The sequence below is a fragment of the Temnothorax curvispinosus genome, unplaced genomic scaffold (genome assembly GCF_003070985.1).
Source record: "Temnothorax curvispinosus isolate PA1 unplaced genomic scaffold, ASM307098v1 QBEX01009755.1, whole genome shotgun sequence".
NCBI classification, from domain to species: Eukaryota; Metazoa; Arthropoda; class Insecta; order Hymenoptera; family Formicidae; genus Temnothorax; species Temnothorax curvispinosus.
Window position 1 is genome coordinate 38,670 of NW_020219535.1, and position 20,840 is coordinate 59,509.

The window sequence follows — 20,840 nt, forward strand, 5'->3', positions numbered from 1 at the left end:
TGTATCATTCATAAGTGGTCGTCTACTTCACCCGTTATCTCCAGATAGAGGTGCAGTAGGTGTACGCAGACCCACGACCTCTCCATCTGGTGTCCCAGAGATCTCTGAGATCTCGTTTCTGAGAGGGGTTTTCCTTGGTTTCTTATTCTTTCTCAGTGTGCTGTTCTGTCCGGCGGTTCATCGGAGTGAGCTGCGAGCATTGCGCAGAGCTTCTCCTGACGAGCTACTATTTGCGCTATCTGCTCGTTCATAGCTCTTATTTTTTTAGCAGAACCAGAATCATCAGCGATTTCCTCGACGCGAAGGGACGGGAATTTAAACTGAGTTGTCGATTTGCAATTCTTATGTAGCTGCCTATTTCCAAGAAGGGTTTCTGGAACCGGAGTGTTGTTATCTTCCGCACTCTCCGTTTCCAAATCAGACTTGGAGTCTGTCCTGACAACTCTGTCTATTAGTCTCTGTTGTAGAATTATTCTAGGCTTCGGCTCTCTTTTAGGAAGTGAAGGTTGTCCGAGTTGGAGTTCCGAAGGTTTGTCTTGTTTCCCCTCATTTTTGTCCGAATTTTTTGGATTTACTTCTGGATTAGGGAGATGTTGTCCCCTTCTCTTGAGTTCTTTGCTAAAATTTTCCAGATCTTTCTTTAACTTTCTGTTTTCTTCTTCTCTTAGCGAAAGTTCGCGTTTGTGAATTTCCTCATCCTTCTTGAGGCCGCCAGATTGGTGTTTTAGACTTTGAAAGATGCGGTATCTCCAGATTCAGCCAGCCGATCCACCAGAATCTTAGTAATCCTAGAAACATTTAAAAGACCAGCCTCCAAGTGGTTTCTAAGCATATTTTGGATATTAGAACATTTATTAAGCGCGAGTACGGATCTGGAGAGACAGTCACCCACGTACTCAGCCAGTTCATCGGTTTCCCACTCCTTTAGCTCGCTGGTAGCCTTTTGCGTGATCCTAGTGTCTCTGCCCTTAGGTGAGTCCAAAATCAAATATGTTGACTTCTTACGTGCACGACCCTTATGGGGTGTGGGCTAACGAATTTACTCGTCGGAACAAATTTATATGGTTTCTTAGGGGGGGACGTTTGAGGCGGAGAGAAATCCTGCGACGGAGATTTCTCCGCTTTTCTTTTAATGACTGACTGTAATTTAATTGCTGATATATGTGTGCAAACAGTACACAAATAGACGGAAAGCATAATAGTTATTTGTGTAACAAGTGAGGTAAGATGAAAATTCCCGGGTGCGGAGTTTACGCACGAGCCGAAGGCGAGTGCGGTAACTGCACCCGGGAATTTTCATCTTTACACACGGCTTACACTCCCTATTTTATGTTGCAAGTGCCTGGAAAGTGGTCTATCACGCACGCGTAGCGTGCGTAATAGGGCACTTTCCATGCACGTGTTGCATAAAAGAATTAATCTAACTTCTAGCCTATTCCTAGAAACTGCTTAAAATCAAGACGCTTAGATAATTCGCAGGATTGGACAATCATTTCACAGAATGACTGGTTAATCCTAGAAATGCCGCGTTTAGAGAGTTTTGACTATAACATACTTAATTCTTTTTTGCCGGAAAATTATTTTAAAAAATCTATTTTAAAAAATTCATGAAACATCTGTCTACGTTGTAGTTGACGATTTTATAGTCATTTTGATAAACATAGTTTATTTCATATCTTCTGACAGGCTTGCTTGTTTTACAGTTACGAGCAGATACAACTTTGGTTCGGACACCGTAAATCCACTTATGCACTTTAAGGTTAAGATTAATATTCATCAAATGTAATTTAAACTCATATTTTGTTAAAGAAGCATATTTTAATTAAATTTCATAAAACTTAATAACTACAACAAGACGAAGGTTTATATAACAAATTGTTAATTTTTTTTTTCATTAGTAAAAATTATCAGTGACAGCAAATTGAAGATTGCTGGACAATGGAAATCATCGAAATTCTGTGGCATAGTCGTCATAATTCTTACTCTTTATTAGTACCTCACATCAACTTTTGACTTTTAGAAGTCACGTAATGTTCCTGATTCACGGCCGATACCGAATTATACAATTACCACGGTAATTTTAAAGATTTTACACAGTAAAAAATCGTGTGCACATTGCAGTTCATATATTAAAATTTTTATGTGTTACCAAGATTTGATTATTATTTCAATGTAAAAATTAACGTACAACAGCTATGTTGTTATTTTCTTAACATTTTTATGTGTTACATTTATGTCAACGTGATAACTTAACACTTTATACATATATGTCATTTAGAAATTAAATATTATTTTGAGTTCTTTTAACATAATTACTTTAAAAAATGAACACGTCTTAAAGTTATTTTAACACATATGTCTAGATCTCGTGTAATATTGTACGGCCCTGTGCCATCGTTTCCCCCTCTATATTCTTTTCGACTCGAATCGGAGCGAATTTGACTGAGACTCGGAGTAGTCGTACCATGGCCACACGCGCCACATTCCTCGTGACATTGTAGTAAAGTATAGAGTGGTATACTTATAAAGAGAAAGTGTTGACTATATATATACTTCTACCTCGACTTCTACTTACGTCATTATTCAAAAAATAAGTGGTCCAGAATGTAAAATTTTTCCACTATCAGGACGACCGGCGTGCATACACAATATTTGGAATAGAATTGCTAGAAAGACACCAATTCTTATTGTAAATGATCTGGATTTAATAAAGGATGTCCCTATCAAAGATTTCTTCATTTTCGGTAATAGAGGCTCTCCCATTTCCGAAAAGGTGAGAATACTTAAAGTTATTATATAAGTGCATTCGAAGAATACATAAAAATCAGACGTACACTGTGTGCATCTCTTTAACAATTTATTAAGGGTCCATATAGGGGAGACCAGGCTACCTTGTGACACTTTTTTTTTGGAGCAATAAATTTTTGTTTTTAGCGTGGAATTTGTAAAAAATAACTTTATTGGAATTTATATTGAACCTTTAGGAATGAAATAGACGTATTAGTATGAATAAAAAAATATTGTAATCTGTAAATAACTTAATGTAATGAAAATATGGAAAATGTCACACTTTACCCAACTGATGGGGTATTGTGTGACAGGCAGAATAAAGTGTGCTCTTCGGTGGCCTCTTTATATTTAGTGACCCAGCGACTTATTGTTAGTGTCATGTGATTGATATTGAAAGATTTTGCTGTGCTTCGAATGCTTTGATTTCCTTTGACGACTTGAAACAGCGCTGCAGCTTTCATTGTCGCCTCGTCCACCTTAACTGTGCTAATTTTGTTTTTTTTTCTGCATTTGACGTTTTGTCCATCTTGAAAAGACATTCAATCTTCTTATAATCTGCAGAATACCAAAATAGACCACACATATAGATCACGCTATAACCTATTTGCTGTATGTCTAGCCTATGTCACAAGGTACCCCACACAACACTGGACACATTTATTGCAAAATTTATATATTTAATGACTTATAATTGTTTTATAATGCATATAATACGTTTTGCAACGAACTAATCTACAAATACATGCGTACATACTTAGGTTATACGCACCGCAGCGATAAATATTACAAAAAGTTTAGGAGACAAAATATTTTTTTAAGTATGGTCGAAAGAGATTCTTACCTGTATTTTTTTTACTTCTTGTGTTAATCCCTCTTTCAGATTATTATGATCTCAGTTACACATAAATAAAGCATAACCACAGATAAAATTGCACATAAAACGTACACATCGCAAAATAATCGCAATGTAACACTGTTGCCTGTGTCACAAGGTAGCCTCCTCTCCCCTACCTCAGTAGGTCTAAAAAATAGGTGATTTTTGTGAATTTTTTGTGGAGAAAGTGAACCAAATGAATCATTCAATATTTTTGGATTATAATTATGATACTTTTAAGTAGTTATACAAATTTTTTCAGCCCATTTAAATAATTTGGCGAAGCGGGATACCGGGCAACGCGCGGAATAGGTATTGCTCCATGGCGGAAGTCCTCCAGGTCGTAAAATGTGTCTGAAACATCGAATCAATCGATTTTCCTGTTCAGTACAAGTGTCCCTATAGAGTAGACTAAAAAAAATTATTTTGAATAAAAATTCATAAAATAACGGCAGTTCAAAAAGAAAAATTAATTTTTACTATAAATTTTCGATACTTTTTTGCTTATAAAAAATTAAATATTGCATATATCGATATGATTGTAGTCTACTCTGTAGGGACACTTGTACTGAACAGGAAAATCGATTAATTCGATGTTTCAGAAACATTTTACGACCTGGAGGACTTCCGCCATGGAGCAACATATTCCGCGCACAGATCGCCGTTGCCCAGTATCCCGCTTCGCCAAATGGGCTGAAAAAATTTGTATAACTACTTAAAAATATCATAAATATAATCCAAAAATATTGAATAATTTATTTTGTTTACTTTCTCCACAAAAAATTCACAAAAATCACCTTTTTTTTGGACCTACTGAGGGATATGGACCCTGAAAACTCATGACATTTTGCCTCCCAAAGCCTTAAACAAGTCAGTAAGTTATGGTAGAATTTATAATTTTGAGTTAAATTTATTTTATTTCTATCTTTGCACAGGCCGAGTCGCTGTCGCAAAATCTTTTCGCTTTGAAACTGAAAAGATAACGACCGCTCTGAGAATAAAATAAATGTGTCACCTGTTTTTACATCTGGTAAATTAAAGATGTATATTAGAATGTGCTGACCACCTTGTCCAATACATGAAAAAAGTAGCGAGCGGAAATGAACCTGTAGAATGTCATGAATTGACGACTAAATATTACTACTGACGTTATCGGTAGCTGTGCGTCGAGATGAACGCTCTGTCTCGAACGGAGATAATAAATTTCGCAAGATGGGAAGAGTATTCGCTCCGACTTAGACAAATCTATTAATAACCAGATTAAGGATAAAACAAATGTTTCCGTGGCTTTACGAATTGTCCGCGTAAAACGGACAAACAGTTGCGCAAATTATCGCAAACAGTTGAGTCATCAAATTCTTCATATTTGTAAAAATAACACACTTGAATCGTCGTGTTGTGAGATTTATATTTTTAAACGCTTTGAAAAAGTCTTTGGAAGGTATATATTTATTGAGTTTTGTTTTGTGTGGAAAGAGGAATCATATTTCTCTTTTCGATCTTCTACGAGTAATTTTGTAAACTCTTCTTCAAATAATTACATCAAGTGATCACATTTAGTGTCAAGCGTTTTGCGATACCTACAGAACGGTTAAAATGAGGGGACAAAGATGGTTGGCAAAATATTATACATTAGAAGAAAATTCTGATTCAGTAAAGTGTAATGTAAGTGTAAGTTGTGAAGAAGTTTTTTCTTATCCCGATCGAGAGAAAAAGTTAAAAGATCACTTATGCGATATACATAACATAACCAAACTAGACGCACATCCAAAACGTGGCTTTATACTACAGAATTACGTATTAGTATCAAAATACGAAGGAACATGCAATCATTGCAACAGAAAAATAAAATTTAAACGGGATAAGCCAAACATGTTAATATGGCATTTAAAATGTACTCACCCTGATAAATGGCACTCTATTAATGCGAGAGATGTTAAAAAAAGAGTTGACGTATGGAACAAGTTTGACGTAAATGGCAGGGATGCGAAATGCAAAACGTGTCAGAAGGTTATAAAACATAACAATATGACTTGTCATTTACGGAGTCACTTGCGAGCTTGTGAGTAAGTATTCATCTAAAAACGTATAAATTATGATGAATATAAAGTAGGTACAGTAATAAAATAATAAATAAATGGAAATATAAATAGGCCGGTCTTCCATCATGGCACAAATATCATATTTGTAAAAAGTTTTCTCTAATCGTGGTCCAAAAAGCAAGAATTAAAATATTACTTATGGACATACATAACATAACAGAATTAGACAAATATTCAAAAACCTGACAACATACTAGAAAATTACAAAGTATCATAAATCAAGACAAACAGCGACATGCAATTAGTACAAAACATTAATAATTTTCAAGTGTACGTTTTAATAAAACATTTGAGAATTGATCACTCTGATAAATGTATTATAATTTTATTCATAGAAATGTGATAAAAAGGTCGAACATATGGAACAAGTTTGATGTAAATGGCAGGGATGCGAAATGCAAAACATGTCAGAAGGTTACAAAACATTACAATAATACTTATTATTTAAAGAAACACTTGGGATATTGTGAGTAAGTATTCATCTAAAAACGTATAAATTATTGATGAATATAAAGTAGGTACAGTAATAAAATAATAAATAAATGAAAATATAAATAGGCCGGTTTTCATCATGGCACAAATATTATATTTATAAAAATTTTTCTCTAATCGTGGTCCAAAAAGCAAGAATTAAAATATTATACTTATGGACATACATAACATAACAAAATTAGACAAATATTCGAAAACCTGACAACATACTAGAAAATTACAAAGTATCATAAATCAAGACAAACAGCGACATGCAATTAGTACAAAATATTAATAATTTTTAAGTGCACGTTTTAATAAAACATTTGAGAATTGATCACTCTGATAAATGTAATTTTATTCATAGAAATGTGATAAGAAAGTCGAACATATGGAACAAGTTTGACGTAAATGGCAGGGATGCGAAATGCAAAACGTGTCAGAAAATTATAAAACATTATTATTTCGAGAAACACTTGCGTACTTGTAAGTAAGTTCAGCCAAAAACGTATAAAATATTAAAACGTATGAACATAAAGCAGGTACAATAATGAAATAATAAATAAATAGAAATATAAATATTCCGGTTTTTATCACGGCACATACATATATATATGTAATATTTATATGCAATTATGACTGAAACAACAATGTGTGTGGTTTTGGGTTATTGTATAATTCCTCGAGAAAAAGTACAAAATCAATTTTCTACATATTTTGACAAATATATAAAAAGCGCATGCAAATAAATATTTACTCTATTGCTTTTTCTACTTGATTAAACAAAGTTGTCATATTTAAATACAGACCTGCACCGACTTCTTCAAGCTCAATGAGAGACAACGATTTTCACTTGAATGAGCCACAAAACGAAAGTACAATACAAACAAGCACACAGCTACTTGGACGACAGGAAGAAGAAATAAAGGAAAGTGACGGGTAATTATATACGCTATGCTTAAATTATTAACCGTAATAAAATTAAATATATATTACAAATTAAATATAAAGTAAAATACTATAATTTATCAACGTAAATTGCATTTATGCAAACAATATTGGCGTCTGATGTGCCGCTACGGAACATTTATTTGTGCGGTCAATCTTTTTTTTGTGATTTACCAATCTCTATCAAATCCATAGATATCCAAGAAACTATATACAATTCTTTATATTATAATTTTACTTATATTTATATCATTATTATATTGTATATACACATATGTACCTACATATATAGGGGAGACCGGGCCACTATAAGCCATCACAAAAATTCAAAAATTGAAGAGTACTTTTAAATATAAGATTTTTTTCTAATTTTTTAAAATAATTAAAGCACTATGTATATTTTAAAATTTATTTAGTGTATTTGGCAAATATTGATTAGTTTTTGAGAAAAAATTAAAACACATTTTTTGAGAAATGACCCAAGGTGCCCCGTACCCGGGACACCATATATGGGTCTGTCACTGGAGCACTGTACTATATAAGTCACACACAAAAACTAGGTTTATTTATTTAAGAAATAACGAAAAGTTACAAAAGTTGAAAGGAAATTATATTTTATACGTTTTCTTAAGACACTGTTCAGGATAGGGTAGAACAAACAAAGATATCAAAACCCACTACTGAAATATCATTTTTTTGAAGAAAAACTAACTTCTGATATGTTTTCGTCAATCAAAAATAACATATATCATTAATCTATCATCAACCTTGGTGGCGTGTGTGATCCATGGTGCCGCAGCATTGGGTGTCCCATGATGCCCCGAATCGAATGCACTTAATATAGAAAACGGTGAAACGTAATAAAAAGAATAAATGATACATATGATTATCTGTAGAGTAGTAAAAAATAACAAAAGATGCTAGAAAGTTACACCTAATTTTTTTAGTAAGTGTATATTTTACTACAAAAACAATATTAAAACATTTCTAAATAGTTAAAAAGTTATTTACGCATCACGAAAATCATTTATGTCACGTGCGTTTCGAGACTACGGACTTAATTTGATGACTACCACCTAGATACGAAGTATAAACAACGAAATAACTGTCACATGATACTAGTTGAATCAACCTAAACATTCTGGATTACCCTAAACAGTCAATGACCCATGGTAAAAGCGCTCTTCTACATTGGCCTGGCATTGGCCTTACCCCGTACGTAAAATTTGCGACATCGGCACGTAAGGCTGAAACTTGATTCTTCCTCCCAACGCATTTACATTCGCCATTGAATTGCGGCGATGCATGCGCATGTAGGTTGAGAAGTTACGGATCCAATTTGCCGACTATTCCTAGATCTTTATTTTAATTTCTCATTAATTATTGTGAAAGGAACAAAACTGTTAGAGAACTTTTTTATTTAGTTTATTCCGCTCTATATCCACGCGCGATAAGCCCCAAACATAAGTTTCAGGTTTGATCGCCCACGAAATATTAGACATTAACGATAATGAAAAAACTACACTGGATTCGTGTTCAGCATGCATTACTCTTTATAATCACGTACCTCGGAGAGCAAATATTATTGCAGATATTACAATATTTCCACGCGCAGAAAATTTCACTTTTACCTTCCAAAAACACGTTTGCCCTCGTAAAAATCATAACACGGCAGATAACCTGCCGAAACTCCGTTGGTCATGGGTACCATAAGCAGCGTTTACAATGTTAATAGCGAGTTCACAATATACAGGTTCCGAGATATTTGATTTTGCGGATTTACCCCGTTAGCGGTCTAGCCCCGGTCTCCTCTACATACTTTGTAAATTTATTATATTATTAGCGTTTTCTAAAGTAAATATTTATTTTCGTATTTTACGATAAAATAAGGAAAAAACATTAAGTGATTTGCATTGTACAATGTACAGTATATCTTATCTTTCAACAATAATAAGTTATAGAAACTTATTTTTACGTGTACAATGTGCAAATATAAATAGAAACTTATATATTATAAATGTAAATATTATACTGGAAATACACTAAATTTAAGTATTGATAATACTCATTGAAAGAATTTAAATTCTAAAAATAAATGTTTTGGCCTAATAATTGAATAATATGCTTAACTTTTAAGGTGCATACGTGAGTTTACAGTGTCCAAGCCAAAATGATATTTTCTCGTAACTGTAAAACTTACAAGTTTGTCAGAAGATATTAAATAAACAATGTTTATCAAAATGACTATAGAATCGTTAACTACAATGTAGACAGATGTTTTATGAAGTTTTTTAGATTTTTTGAAATACTTTAAGGGAACATACTTTAGGGAAAAATAGCGTTGAACGTAACAGACCCACGTACGCACTTAAAAAGTACCGAAAAAACGTATGTACTTTAAATGTTAATGGCACGTAGCACTTGATATATTAACCATTGTAATTCATTTTCTACTTTTGTAATAACTCTTTGTATAATTTGCAAGTCCCATTCAAGCTCAGAATCTGACAGAGGCTTTAATAAAATCAGAGACAGAAGCAAAAATATCAGATTTGAGGAAAAAGAGAACAGGCGTTATTGACGAGTAATACACGAGTCTATATTATTTTAAATATTAATTCCTTTATTACATTTTTTATTTTTTTAATCACTTCTTGTGTAACTGCAGGTCCTATTTAAGCTCAGAATCTGATGAAGATTCTATGAGACTTCAACTGAGTGAATCTTCAATTGATGAAATCGAAGATGGATATGGATACATTTATAGATTTGAGAAGAGAAAGTAGGCGTTGTTGAAGGGTATGCATTATTATACCATTTTAAGTAATTATTTCTCTATTAGATTTTCTACTCTTCTGATCACTTTTTATAAATATTAATGCGATTAAAGGAGTAATGCAGAAATGCACCAAGTACTTTGAGATTACTTGTCACACACACGTACGCACACATGCACACATATTTTATTTTTGAATAGTTTATATGGTTAATTTAAATGTATTGGGCGTTAATAAACTATATTATAAAAATTATACGGATTTTAGGTTTTGCTACGGCTAATTTCTACTTATCACTTGAATCTTATTAATTACTAATATTTTTACTTTTGTATTTTGTAATTAAATTTATGCGGATAGTAGGTAACACAATTTATTTTGCAATACCATTTTTCATGTTGCAACAATAAATACTAGAGATATAATTTAAACATATACAAAAATAGGGATAACTTACACCTATAAAAAAATTACTTTTTATAAATCTTATTAACCGTTTAAATCTTCAAAGTGAGATAATTTTAGTTTTAGATTAAATAAAAATTGAATCATTTTTCTACATGTTTATTGTTCTCTACATAAATGCAGGTTTTCAAAAATTTCAAAATGGACAGAATAGGTAGAATAATTAGCAACATTACGGATTATGATATTTTCAAAGCGATACACAGACAAGCATCACAATTTTTGAAGGTTTTTACTAAAAGAAGATTTGTTACTAAATTGACGTATATAGACAAATGTCGAAATTAACGCGACAATGTAAAGTATAAAGTAATGATACATGATATATTGTGCAAAGTATTTTTGTAATATATATTATTATTAATTAATACCTTCATTAAGTTAATTACTCTAATACTATCAGATATCCACATCGGCTGCATTAATCGGAAAACATGGATTATGCCGATATTAATGATACATAACAACAAGCAACATTTATTACTGAAACTGTTAATTGTATTTTATACCGAAAATTTTGACTTTTAAATATACATTGATTTTTTATAATCTTTTCTTATTATTAAATCCTTAAATTTATATTATAGAAATACTATTAATATTATTAATATTTTATAATATTTAGTATATGGATTAGTATATAGAAATACAAGCAAACATAAAAAAAGAAATTTTATACAATTTAAATTTAAGCAATGCTATTTTAAAGAACGCTAAAAATAAATTATAAGATTATATTTAACATATATAATATAAATATATAATATATAAAATAAGTTAATATTTATCAATACATGTAAGATATAATATTCGATTGTAATTGATTCAGAATCAGTTTAATCGATGTGATAACTTCGTCGTGAAAGGGCGTTTACACGGCATTGGGCGCGTTCAGCAGACCAAGCCACTGAGTAGCAGTCGAACGTGATTGGCTCTTACTTTTAGAACCAACCAATCAACGCAGTGTGTTGATAAGACGAACTCAACAGTTGTGTCTGCTGAACACGGCCATTAAAGCCCCTTGCACAATAGGCGATAGCCATAGCGAAAGATATATAGCTTTGTCGGCAACCTTTTGTCGCTGTCGCTGTCGCCTATTGTGCAAGGAGCTGTAACATCAGTAATTATAAGATTCGATGTTTATAACTTCGGCATAAATCGAGTCGTGTAAAGGCCATTGCACTTAACAAAGTTTTAGTTGTAATCGTAAGGCCGTAAGAAAATAGACCAAGTCGATTATTCTTCTCGCGCTTGAAGAATAATCGAGTGTGATTGGTCTATTTTCTTACGGCCTTACGATTAAAACTAAAATTTGTTACGTGCAATGGCCTTTATTCGACGTATTGTTTTAAAGGGGACACCCTGTATACACTGCATGCGTCCGCCTCTATAAATGCCATTGCACATGCGCGAAAACAAGCGACATTTCTAGCAACGCTGCTTAACGCTGCGAGCGCCGGCCGTGGAGCGGGTTGACCCGGTTGACGATCACGTTGTTGTGATGTTGTGATTTGTGATTGCTGTTCATGCCGGCACACGTGTCGCTTATGCGTGTCGATCAACGTTCCGTAATGACAACTGTGGAGGAAGTCACGATGAAGCGTCCACATTTTCGACTGAAGGTGGACCTGTCCAAGTTCTTCGACGATGCGCGTCGATTTTGCTGGGTATTCGTCGACGGAACGAAGATCCAGCAGGTTATTCATATGAAGCAGCATATCAGCAAACTGTTCAACATCGCGGAACCGTTTCACCTGTTGCTGAACGATACCGAATATCTGCCTCCGATCGAGGATGTGCGTATACTCAAGGAGAATGAGACAATCCTGTTAGTACAGTTTTATTTTATCGATATATTTTTTACAATTTGTAACTTTTATTATTAATACTTCGATTATGACAATTTCTGGTTTTGATTAGTTAACTATGTCATAGAATCGCGTCAGCAGTTCAACTCATCTTATATTCCGTCACTCACAATTCTTTAACTTTCAACCTCTTATGCCAAGGCATCTGGGATGAAGGATCAAACTCGAGATCTGCGAAGTTGACTGCTTTCACATAGAGCCTCGCGTTATCCCAAATTAATTACATATGATTAGTTATAGAACATAATTCAGTTAATTATATGCTCTGATTAACAATCTGATTAATTCCAGAGTAGTTCCTGGATCGGGGATAAGTGACAAAGCTCCTAATGTAGAAACAAGCAATGGTTCTATAGGTGAAATGCAGGTCCAGACGACAAATATTAAAACAGGAATAACTGTACAGGATATGTCTAATGACACCTCTAATAATACTCAACCAAGTCCCATAAGTAGGTTTATTTCATTTATGCTGTATTGCATATAAATACATGAAGCAAAATAATGTTTATTCTATAATGTGAGATTACTGATAAATTGCTTGTATTTTAGGTAATATCACGAGAGATATGACATTCTACAGTGTAATTAGTGACACAGCGGTCGATCATAGTGGAGCAGATGATACAGATTCTAAGACCACAGATAACAATTTAACAGCGGATTGTAGCATGTTAGATTCTATTGTTGCAAAGAGGAAACGAGTACGAAAACGAAAGCCAAAAAATCGATCTCAGCTCGTTGTGACACCTCCTGATACAACTGAGGAAAACTTACCAAGAGAACCAAAATCAAAAAAACCAAAGATAATAGATTCCTATACGATTCCGTCAGGAAAACATATACGGTTTGATAATATGGAAAATGATGAACATGACATAGCGAAACAAATAGTACAAGAAGTATCTAAAAATGAATCCTTAAGCAAAGCATCGTCTTCTAGAGATCTTTCTACACTTTTAGCATTAGGACAAACTTCGACGCCCATGACATTCGTAAACAAAAAAATAAAAAACGGAGCTAAAACGGAAAGTATGTTAAATGACGAGATAAAAAGCAAAAATTTAAATAAAGTTATGGAGGATAGCATAGAAAAAAATTTATGTAGCAAGGAATCTAAAAAAGAAGTACCATGTTATAAAAGCTTGTATACTACATTAGAGAGGATCCCAGTCATGACGAGAAAACCACAGATTAATGACATTATTGCATTCAAAGTATGTATTGCACACTGTACATTAAAACTAACTGTATCTTTTCCTAAACGACATTAAATTTCAGACTTTAAAGATTGGCGCGGATTACACGCCTCAGATGTCTAATTTTATTATTGCTGAAGTAGTAGGCTCTTGCGCACAGTCTGGAAATTATACTCTTCAGATACTCTGTAGGTATATTTTCAACTATATTGCAACTATATTCAATAACTCCGTATTATTTACAGGTGGTAGACATGAAGTCCAAGTGCCACTGGGAAAGTTCTCCGTCTCAGATGATGAGTCCAAAAGTCATTCTGATGAACATACATTTGTACTTAATTATTCACAGATGATAGAACTGCGTTTAATTTCATAATTTCTTTCGTTTTATACGTACTTGTTCCCGTATTTTAATTTCATTCTGTTTAAGACGCAACTGTGTATTTTATGTTTAACTTGTTAATTAATTTACATAATTTTTTGTTTGAATTGTATTCGCGTTCAGTTTTATATCACTACAATTCGTTGTTTTTTAAAAAAGTTTAATAGTTTTGACACTTAGCTTGATACGCGATCTAATTTCACATTAATATTGAATTTATGATACAAACCATGTTTAGTTGAGCCATACGCTAGTTTTAGAAATAAAAAGTAATTAAATTAATATTACCGTGCGTGTGCGCGCATTTAATCATTAATACTCCCATATCGACATTTTTTTTTGCAAACATCTTTTATTAACTTTTCACGTGCATAAATTCTTTAACTTTATAAAATTTACAAATATCTAATATCATCATGTGCACTTATATTAATTACACTACAAGCAGCTATGATTATATTACGCAAACAATTTACTGCGAAGGGAGGGGAAAACAACACATAAATATTTTTTTTTTATTTATTCACATCGTTAAACATGTTCTGCTAACAGAGAAAGGCACCTCAGACAACACGTGTGTTTAAAAGACGTTTTAAAAACTTTGAAAAGATGGCTAAATATTATTTTTTACATTTTTTGGAGCGTGTACAACTATTTACACATTACCGATTATAATATTTATTGATTAGAATATATGACATATGGCCAATGTGGATATAATATAGCTTATAAAAATTTTACTGTTACTTAAAATCTGACACTCCAATACTTTGTATTAGTCGATGTTATAACGACACAAAGGCAAAGCTTTTCGGAAAGGCGTTAATAAAAAGAAGAATATGAAAGAAAAACTGGAATTACTTGATAAGTAATTAGTATATCAATAATTTAATACTTACATTCTTTGCTAATGACAAAAACTGGCCTGCATCTATTATAATACATATATATCTTTATATATGTTATAACAAATATAATATATTTATATACATATATATGTATTATATATGCATATACATAAATATATATGAGCATATATAGGTCCGCATTCATAGTTGGATTTTATTTCAAGACTGTCTTAAGATGCTAATACTCTGTGTGTGATTGGTTCATAAGATCTTAAATATAAGATCCGACTATGAATACCGTAGTACATATATATGTACATATATACATACATATATATGTGTGAAATAGGAGATAAATCGTTAACAAAATTATAATATATGTAAATATTAAATTATTTATATATAAAGCAATGAGTTTTTCTTTTGCATCTTTTTCTTGTTAACGCACTTTTGTATTATTAATGTTTGCTTTGCAATGTATCTAAAAATGAAAATAAGACATCTCAAAGACATTTTAAAACAACGTTCTAATCGTCATCGGAATATGAAACGTTTTAAAGATGTTATAAGATTCTTTTTTAACAATTTTATAAGACGTCTCGGGAATTTTAGGGATGTCTTTTAGACGGTCTATAAGATGTCTTAATGTTCTCTGGGCACTTTACTCTATATTACTTCATTTATCAATTGACTCGCCACACATACATATACATACATATAAATTTCTATATACATATGATACATATGTTTTGTTTACATTGAGTACTGAGATATGATTGTTAAGCGTCTTACTTTATAAAAACTATAACTCTTGAAATTCAATTCTAATAGATAAATTACGGGGCAGAAGCCAATTATTTCACATTTCTGTACGTACTTTTCAGATATATTTACAGTCTTATAATAAGTTCTCAGTTTAACTTCCATTATTGTTTCAGCTATCCGATTTTAGTAGCCAATTCGAAAGTGGAAACATCGTCTCCAAGTAATCGATCAAATTGTTTAAATTGTCGAGTTGCACCGGTAAGCTTCGATTACCTTTGATTAATGGTTACCTTCGATTAGTGCAATCATTTTTAAATAGCTATGGATTGAGCAAATTCTTGTCCAATCATGGATTGCTCCTATCTCGTCATCTTTTTCACATTATAAGGTATTAAAATATATTTGGTTTCGCAATGCGATTGAAACTTTTCATTCATGATAAATTATAATTATTCTTTGTCGTTCAGTTAATTATCATATCGATTGACTGCATTTAAGATTCGTAGCGTTTTGTTTGATTTGGATCTTGTTAAAAATGATGAGATAAAATTCGTATTGACACGACTACTACTTTTTGGTTTATATGTTGACAGCCAATTTTGTTCGTTATTTGTTAATCGTCAAGTCCAACGGCAGGTCTTGCTCCATCTCGGTGACGGTCTCGTTCTTTACTCTGAGGTCTTGGCCGCATGTGTTACTCGTATCCACGATGTTGCTCCACATGTTCTCTAGCCCGTGCAAATCCACCGAGCTCAATAGATGTCGGAAGAGCGGGTTCTGCGCCTTAATAAGGAGATCCGACAGGATCTTGGTCTTCTGCAGGATGCTGTCGTTGCTATGCACGCAACACTTGTGCCGGCAGCAGCAGTCGTCGCTGGTATCCTTCAATTCCTCTTTGAGCGGCATCTGCTCCACCTCCATCTTCAGATCCTCCGCCCGCTTGATCACCGAATGTCTTACTGGATCGCAACTAACCGTGCTCTCCTTTTTGCAGGGCGTACTGTTGACGATCGACTCGATGTTCCTGTAGTCCACTGTGGCGGTCTTGGTGTACTCCATCGACTCCTCGGTCTTGATGGGCGTCGACTGCATCCCGATGCGCGGCATTGTGTCGGACACTCGACCCGGACTCGTATGAGGCGGCGACGCTACGGAGCAGTCCTTGATAATGGTGGTACCGGAGGCGTACATGGGATTCACCTGAATTCTGTCCGGTATGATGTAATTGTCATCGTACATCCTCGGATAGATCTTCACGTCCTGCTCGTACGTAGGTTTCGGCGGGGTAACCTGCTCCTGTTCCTTCCGCTGTTCCTGAAGATTATACAAGTTGTTCCACTCGACGAAGTTTCTCTGCTCTTCGAAGCTGTTGCTGGTCTTCGGGCTGCAGCCCGACACGCTGCTCTCGATACTAGAGTCCTTCTTGTCCGACTCGGAATGCGCGCTACTGCTCTGCTTGTCGGGCGAATTAACGTCAAATCTCATTTTCTCCTGAACGTTGCTGTCGTCGAAGCTCTTCTCCTGGACCTTGTCGTTGTTGTTCACGTAGTGGCGGTAGGTTTTAACGTGCTTCCTCAAGGACGACGGATCGGTATACCTCTTCGGGCAGCCCGGCACCTTGCAGTAATATGGCTTATCTACAGCGTGAGTTCTAGTATGCTTGAATCTGTCCGAAGAATTCGAGTAAGCCTTATTGCAACCCTCGACGGGACAGACGTACGGACGCTCGCCGGTGTGAGAGCGCGCGTGGATCTTCAGGTTTTCAGCTCTGCTGAAGCTCTTGTCGCACTGGAAGCAATGGTGCGGCTTCTCGTTCGTATGTGTTCGTACATGGACCAGCATCTTGTACCTGCATGAAAGAGACACGAGAGTGTTTGTTAAGAAAAGTGATTTCTGTGTTACGCGCGCATAATATTACATCCGGAGGAGTTTTACCTCGCGTTAAACCCACGCTCGCCTCTCGCGCATCCCTCCCATCCGCAATAAAACAGACCCCGTGGACCGGGCGCCGCGTGCAATCTCCCAACGTGTCCTGCAAGTTGCTCTAGGGACGTGAACCATCGGCCACAGTCTTGCCATCTGTAAAAGGAGGACAATACAAATTTAATTTTTTCAACATATGTACCGTTAAGAAAAACGTAACAAACTTTATTGTTCGATTTGTTTTATTTTTTGTTTTAGCTTTGCGAAATTGCGAGTTCAATAGAGACTGATATGTAAATATAGCCGCCTGACGCTGCTCTGAAGTATCGAAATATAATTTGCATCACATGAACGCTCGCTGGCTCGTTCAATTGATACCAATTGCGGCCATTTTGCAATTGCCGCCGTTTGACACCAGTTTATCGCAAGAGAGAGACTGGAGTCTTCGGTACTATTCCAGTCAACGAAAACAAATTCTTCCAATTTAAGAAGCACGGATATGCTCACAGGAGGTCGTGGATCAAGGTAATCTTGAACGATTTGATTGGCCAAACACCTGCGACGACTCTTATCTTCATTTATTTGATTAATAGTAGGAATTGTACAAACTATAAAATATATCTTCGCGGGATATGTATCTAATATTATAGCCATTACAAATTAACACCCAGCGTTACATAATATGACCTCAAAATAATGTGCTATTATACACAGAAAAAAAAAAGAATCAAATCATAACTTATAATATACTTAACAATCACTAATCTTGAAATAAAATTATATTGTGTTAAACGAAGAAAACTTGCTTGAATAAAGTCATTTATATAGTTTTAAACATATAGTTCAATCAAGAAAAAGAAGTTGAAATTTTTATAAGAGGAATATAGGTTGTTGCAATTATAAGTTTTGATTTGACACTTCTTTTTTTCTGTGTACATATAAGTCTCTGATCAACCACATTTTCCATTAATTAAGATTGTAGATCGATCGCGTTTAATAAAAGAAGCTATATTTAGAGATATATGGTTGATGAAACGGACAAGTGTTTTGATAGCAAAGAATGTGATATTCACTGTGATCACAGTGAGCGCTCGGGCTTTCACGTGTCCGTCGCATGTAAGAAATAATTTCTTTGTGATAATCGCGTTCTCCGAAACTGCGCGCGATAATAAGAAGACCCTCTTTACTACTTTTATTCGCATCACGATACATAGAAGCCAATGATGCTTTGGAATTCGCTGTATCGTGCATATACGTGTAATATAAATTATAATTGTAACGAAAATCTGTTTTAAACATGTAGCACGCAGCGGTCAGTGTGATTCATCGTTTTACGAAATCAACCAGTTGCCTTCTTCCCCCTCGTTATCCGAAGGCAATCGTTATCGTTTCGCCTTGTATCGAGTCTAAATTTTATCAAGAGCGCGTAGACTTTGAATATAAACCGAGCCGGTCGCAAACCTGTTTACCATTAGAGATACAGATCCCTCTCGTCCCGCGAGGGGAAGCTGTCCCTGGAGAAAGCGCGCCGGATAGATTTGAATTCCCGCAAAAAACGCGCGCGAGGAAGAAAACGAGTCCGCGAGTCGAGCTCTTAATCTCGGACGTTCCGAGACTAGGTAGATGTTGGGTAGATGCACTTGTCGAGATGAATTACAGAATTTTCTCCGGGTATCCGAGGAAGTCAGTATAGATCTCCGGCGGTATCAGCCGAGAGATACGGAAAACTGGTTGTAACTGGTATGTATATAACTGGCACGTGTAAGCGCGCATGGACATATCCGCACATCTATATCGAGGGAGATAAATTAGCGTCGTTTAGAAGGAATACAAAATGTCTACGACAAAGCGCAAACGGAAGTGAGACGACGACGTTTGATTGTCTCGAGTGCATTAGTGTGGTAATTTCTTGATGAACAATATATAGAGAGGGACGAGATGCGTAAAGCGCGCATTGCCTTATTGCCGTTTCATTTTCTAATAGATGTATCAGATAAAGTTGTACGTACGTCGTTAGAAAAGTGTACGTTGAAAAATATTAATTAGTACGTAGGTGAGAGAGAGAGATAAGATAAGCAGGTGGAAGAAAAATGCGAGCGGGGATTAAGATAAAATAATTGGTTCGGATAAATTTGTACGAAAAGGAAAGATAAATAGAAAAGCTCGATAGGATTACATCGCTTATCTTGCGATAAGAGAAGTCGACGTCAATCAGGATTCACGTATACCGACCGATACAAGAAATCTGTGTTGCATTTAGATATCTCGTGATTTCGTATATCTCGCGAAACCGGAGAGTGGGATGCTATCTTTATACGTTCTAAACTGTAAACAAGTGCTAACGCTGAGTTTGATGCGATTCGAATAAGCTAATCTAGCTGAAAGCAGAAGTATCGACTTTTCCCGCGGTGACGCTTAACGAAGATATTAAATTTCTTTAAAATAATACGGTGAGTGACTTTATCTTTCTCACTCCTATCTTAATTGGTCTTCTAACAATACAATAATGATACCGACAATGAGTGCAGTGTACTCGCCGACAAGTAATGCCCGAGCCAATCGGTCGATCCAGCGATCTATGTGACTTCTCGAAAGATATTTAAAGAATATATAATTCATATAACTTTTAGCTATATGTATACTTAATCTATATCATTTAAATACTATATTATATATTTAATAAGTCTTCGATAATTTTTATATTACGTCTCGTTGCACAAGAATCGTCCAAGTAACAAATGTTTAACGTTTTCTTTCATGTTTTTTTCTTTACCTGCATTTTAGTTGAGCGTTTTCGCCGGTCCTGATGGTACCCAGTTCCAAGCTCGAGCTGGACGCGTCCGAGTCGCTGTGCGCCGGACTCGGGGGCCCGCCGACACCCGGGGACACCCCCAGCCCGGTCAGACTGGCGGCCGGCGAGGCCCCCAGTTCCTCCTCGGCCGGCATCCTCCGCGGCCAAACCGGAAGGTCCAGCGGTGGTTGGTGCTGGAGGCTCCCGTAGTAGCTCGAGACCGGGCTGGTGGAGTAGCTGGGTACCGGGCTATAAAAACCCGGGACAGCTCCTAGCAGGGTGCCCGGGTAACGAGCGGCGCCGTAGGGACCAACGTGAGTTGGCATTCTGCCCGGGACATAAACGATCATTTTTTTCATTACTTTCGCTTCCGTACTCGAACCGATTCGCCGCCGATTTGCCAAAGACGTGCAGATCGTCTCGCTCGATCGTCGAGCTTTAATTAGTGACTCCGTTTTTTTTAATTCGCGTTTTAATGCTGGCCTAATTATTATGCGCGGTACCATGCGCGTTCGTGCGAATGTATATACGTGAGTGTATACACGTGTGATTCTCGTGAAAAGTCGCGTCCGGTCGTCTCTCTCGAAGGAATTTCCGAGTGATTTCGCTTTCCGCTCTCTCACTCAACTCCGATCCT

The 20,840-nt window shown here is 35.3% G+C and overlaps 3 protein-coding genes and 1 long non-coding RNA gene across 4 annotated transcripts; 3 read left to right on the forward strand and 1 right to left on the reverse strand.

Annotated features, from left to right (window-relative positions):
• Positions 1–2,474: 2,474 nt before the first annotated feature.
• LOC112459351 lies at positions 2,475–6,139 on the forward strand. Its single transcript, XR_003041317.1, has 3 exons — positions 2,475–2,773; positions 4,600–5,730; positions 6,102–6,139. It is a non-coding gene; the product is annotated as an uncharacterized LOC112459351 (long non-coding RNA).
• A 12-nt stretch (positions 6,140–6,151) lies between these two features.
• Positions 6,152–10,910, forward strand: LOC112459350. The gene is made up of 5 exons (XM_025023398.1): positions 6,152–6,236; positions 6,605–6,727; positions 7,045–7,176; positions 9,671–9,769; positions 9,854–10,910. Exons 3-5 carry the CDS (start codon positions 7,070–7,072, stop codon positions 9,969–9,971), a joined length of 324 nt encoding a protein of 107 aa, XP_024879166.1. The 5' UTR covers positions 6,152–6,236; positions 6,605–6,727; positions 7,045–7,069; the 3' UTR covers positions 9,972–10,910.
• A 973-nt stretch (positions 10,911–11,883) lies between these two features.
• Positions 11,884–14,188, forward strand: LOC112459352 (coilin-like). Its single transcript, XM_025023399.1, has 5 exons — positions 11,884–12,255; positions 12,587–12,747; positions 12,848–13,512; positions 13,577–13,682; positions 13,740–14,188. Exons 1-5 carry the CDS (start codon positions 11,954–11,956, stop codon positions 13,868–13,870), a joined length of 1,365 nt encoding a protein of 454 aa, XP_024879167.1. The 5' UTR covers positions 11,884–11,953; the 3' UTR covers positions 13,871–14,188.
• A 980-nt stretch (positions 14,189–15,168) lies between these two features.
• Positions 15,169–20,834, reverse strand: LOC112459346 (transcriptional activator GLI3-like). Its single transcript, XM_025023392.1, has 3 exons — positions 20,186–20,834; positions 17,425–17,568; positions 15,169–17,338 (listed from the first exon to the last, which is right to left on the reverse strand). The coding sequence occupies exons 1-3, from the start codon at positions 20,707–20,709 to the stop codon at positions 16,096–16,098; spliced, it is 1,911 nt and encodes a 636-aa protein (XP_024879160.1). The 5' UTR covers positions 20,710–20,834; the 3' UTR covers positions 15,169–16,095.
• Positions 20,835–20,840: the final 6 nt, after the last annotated feature.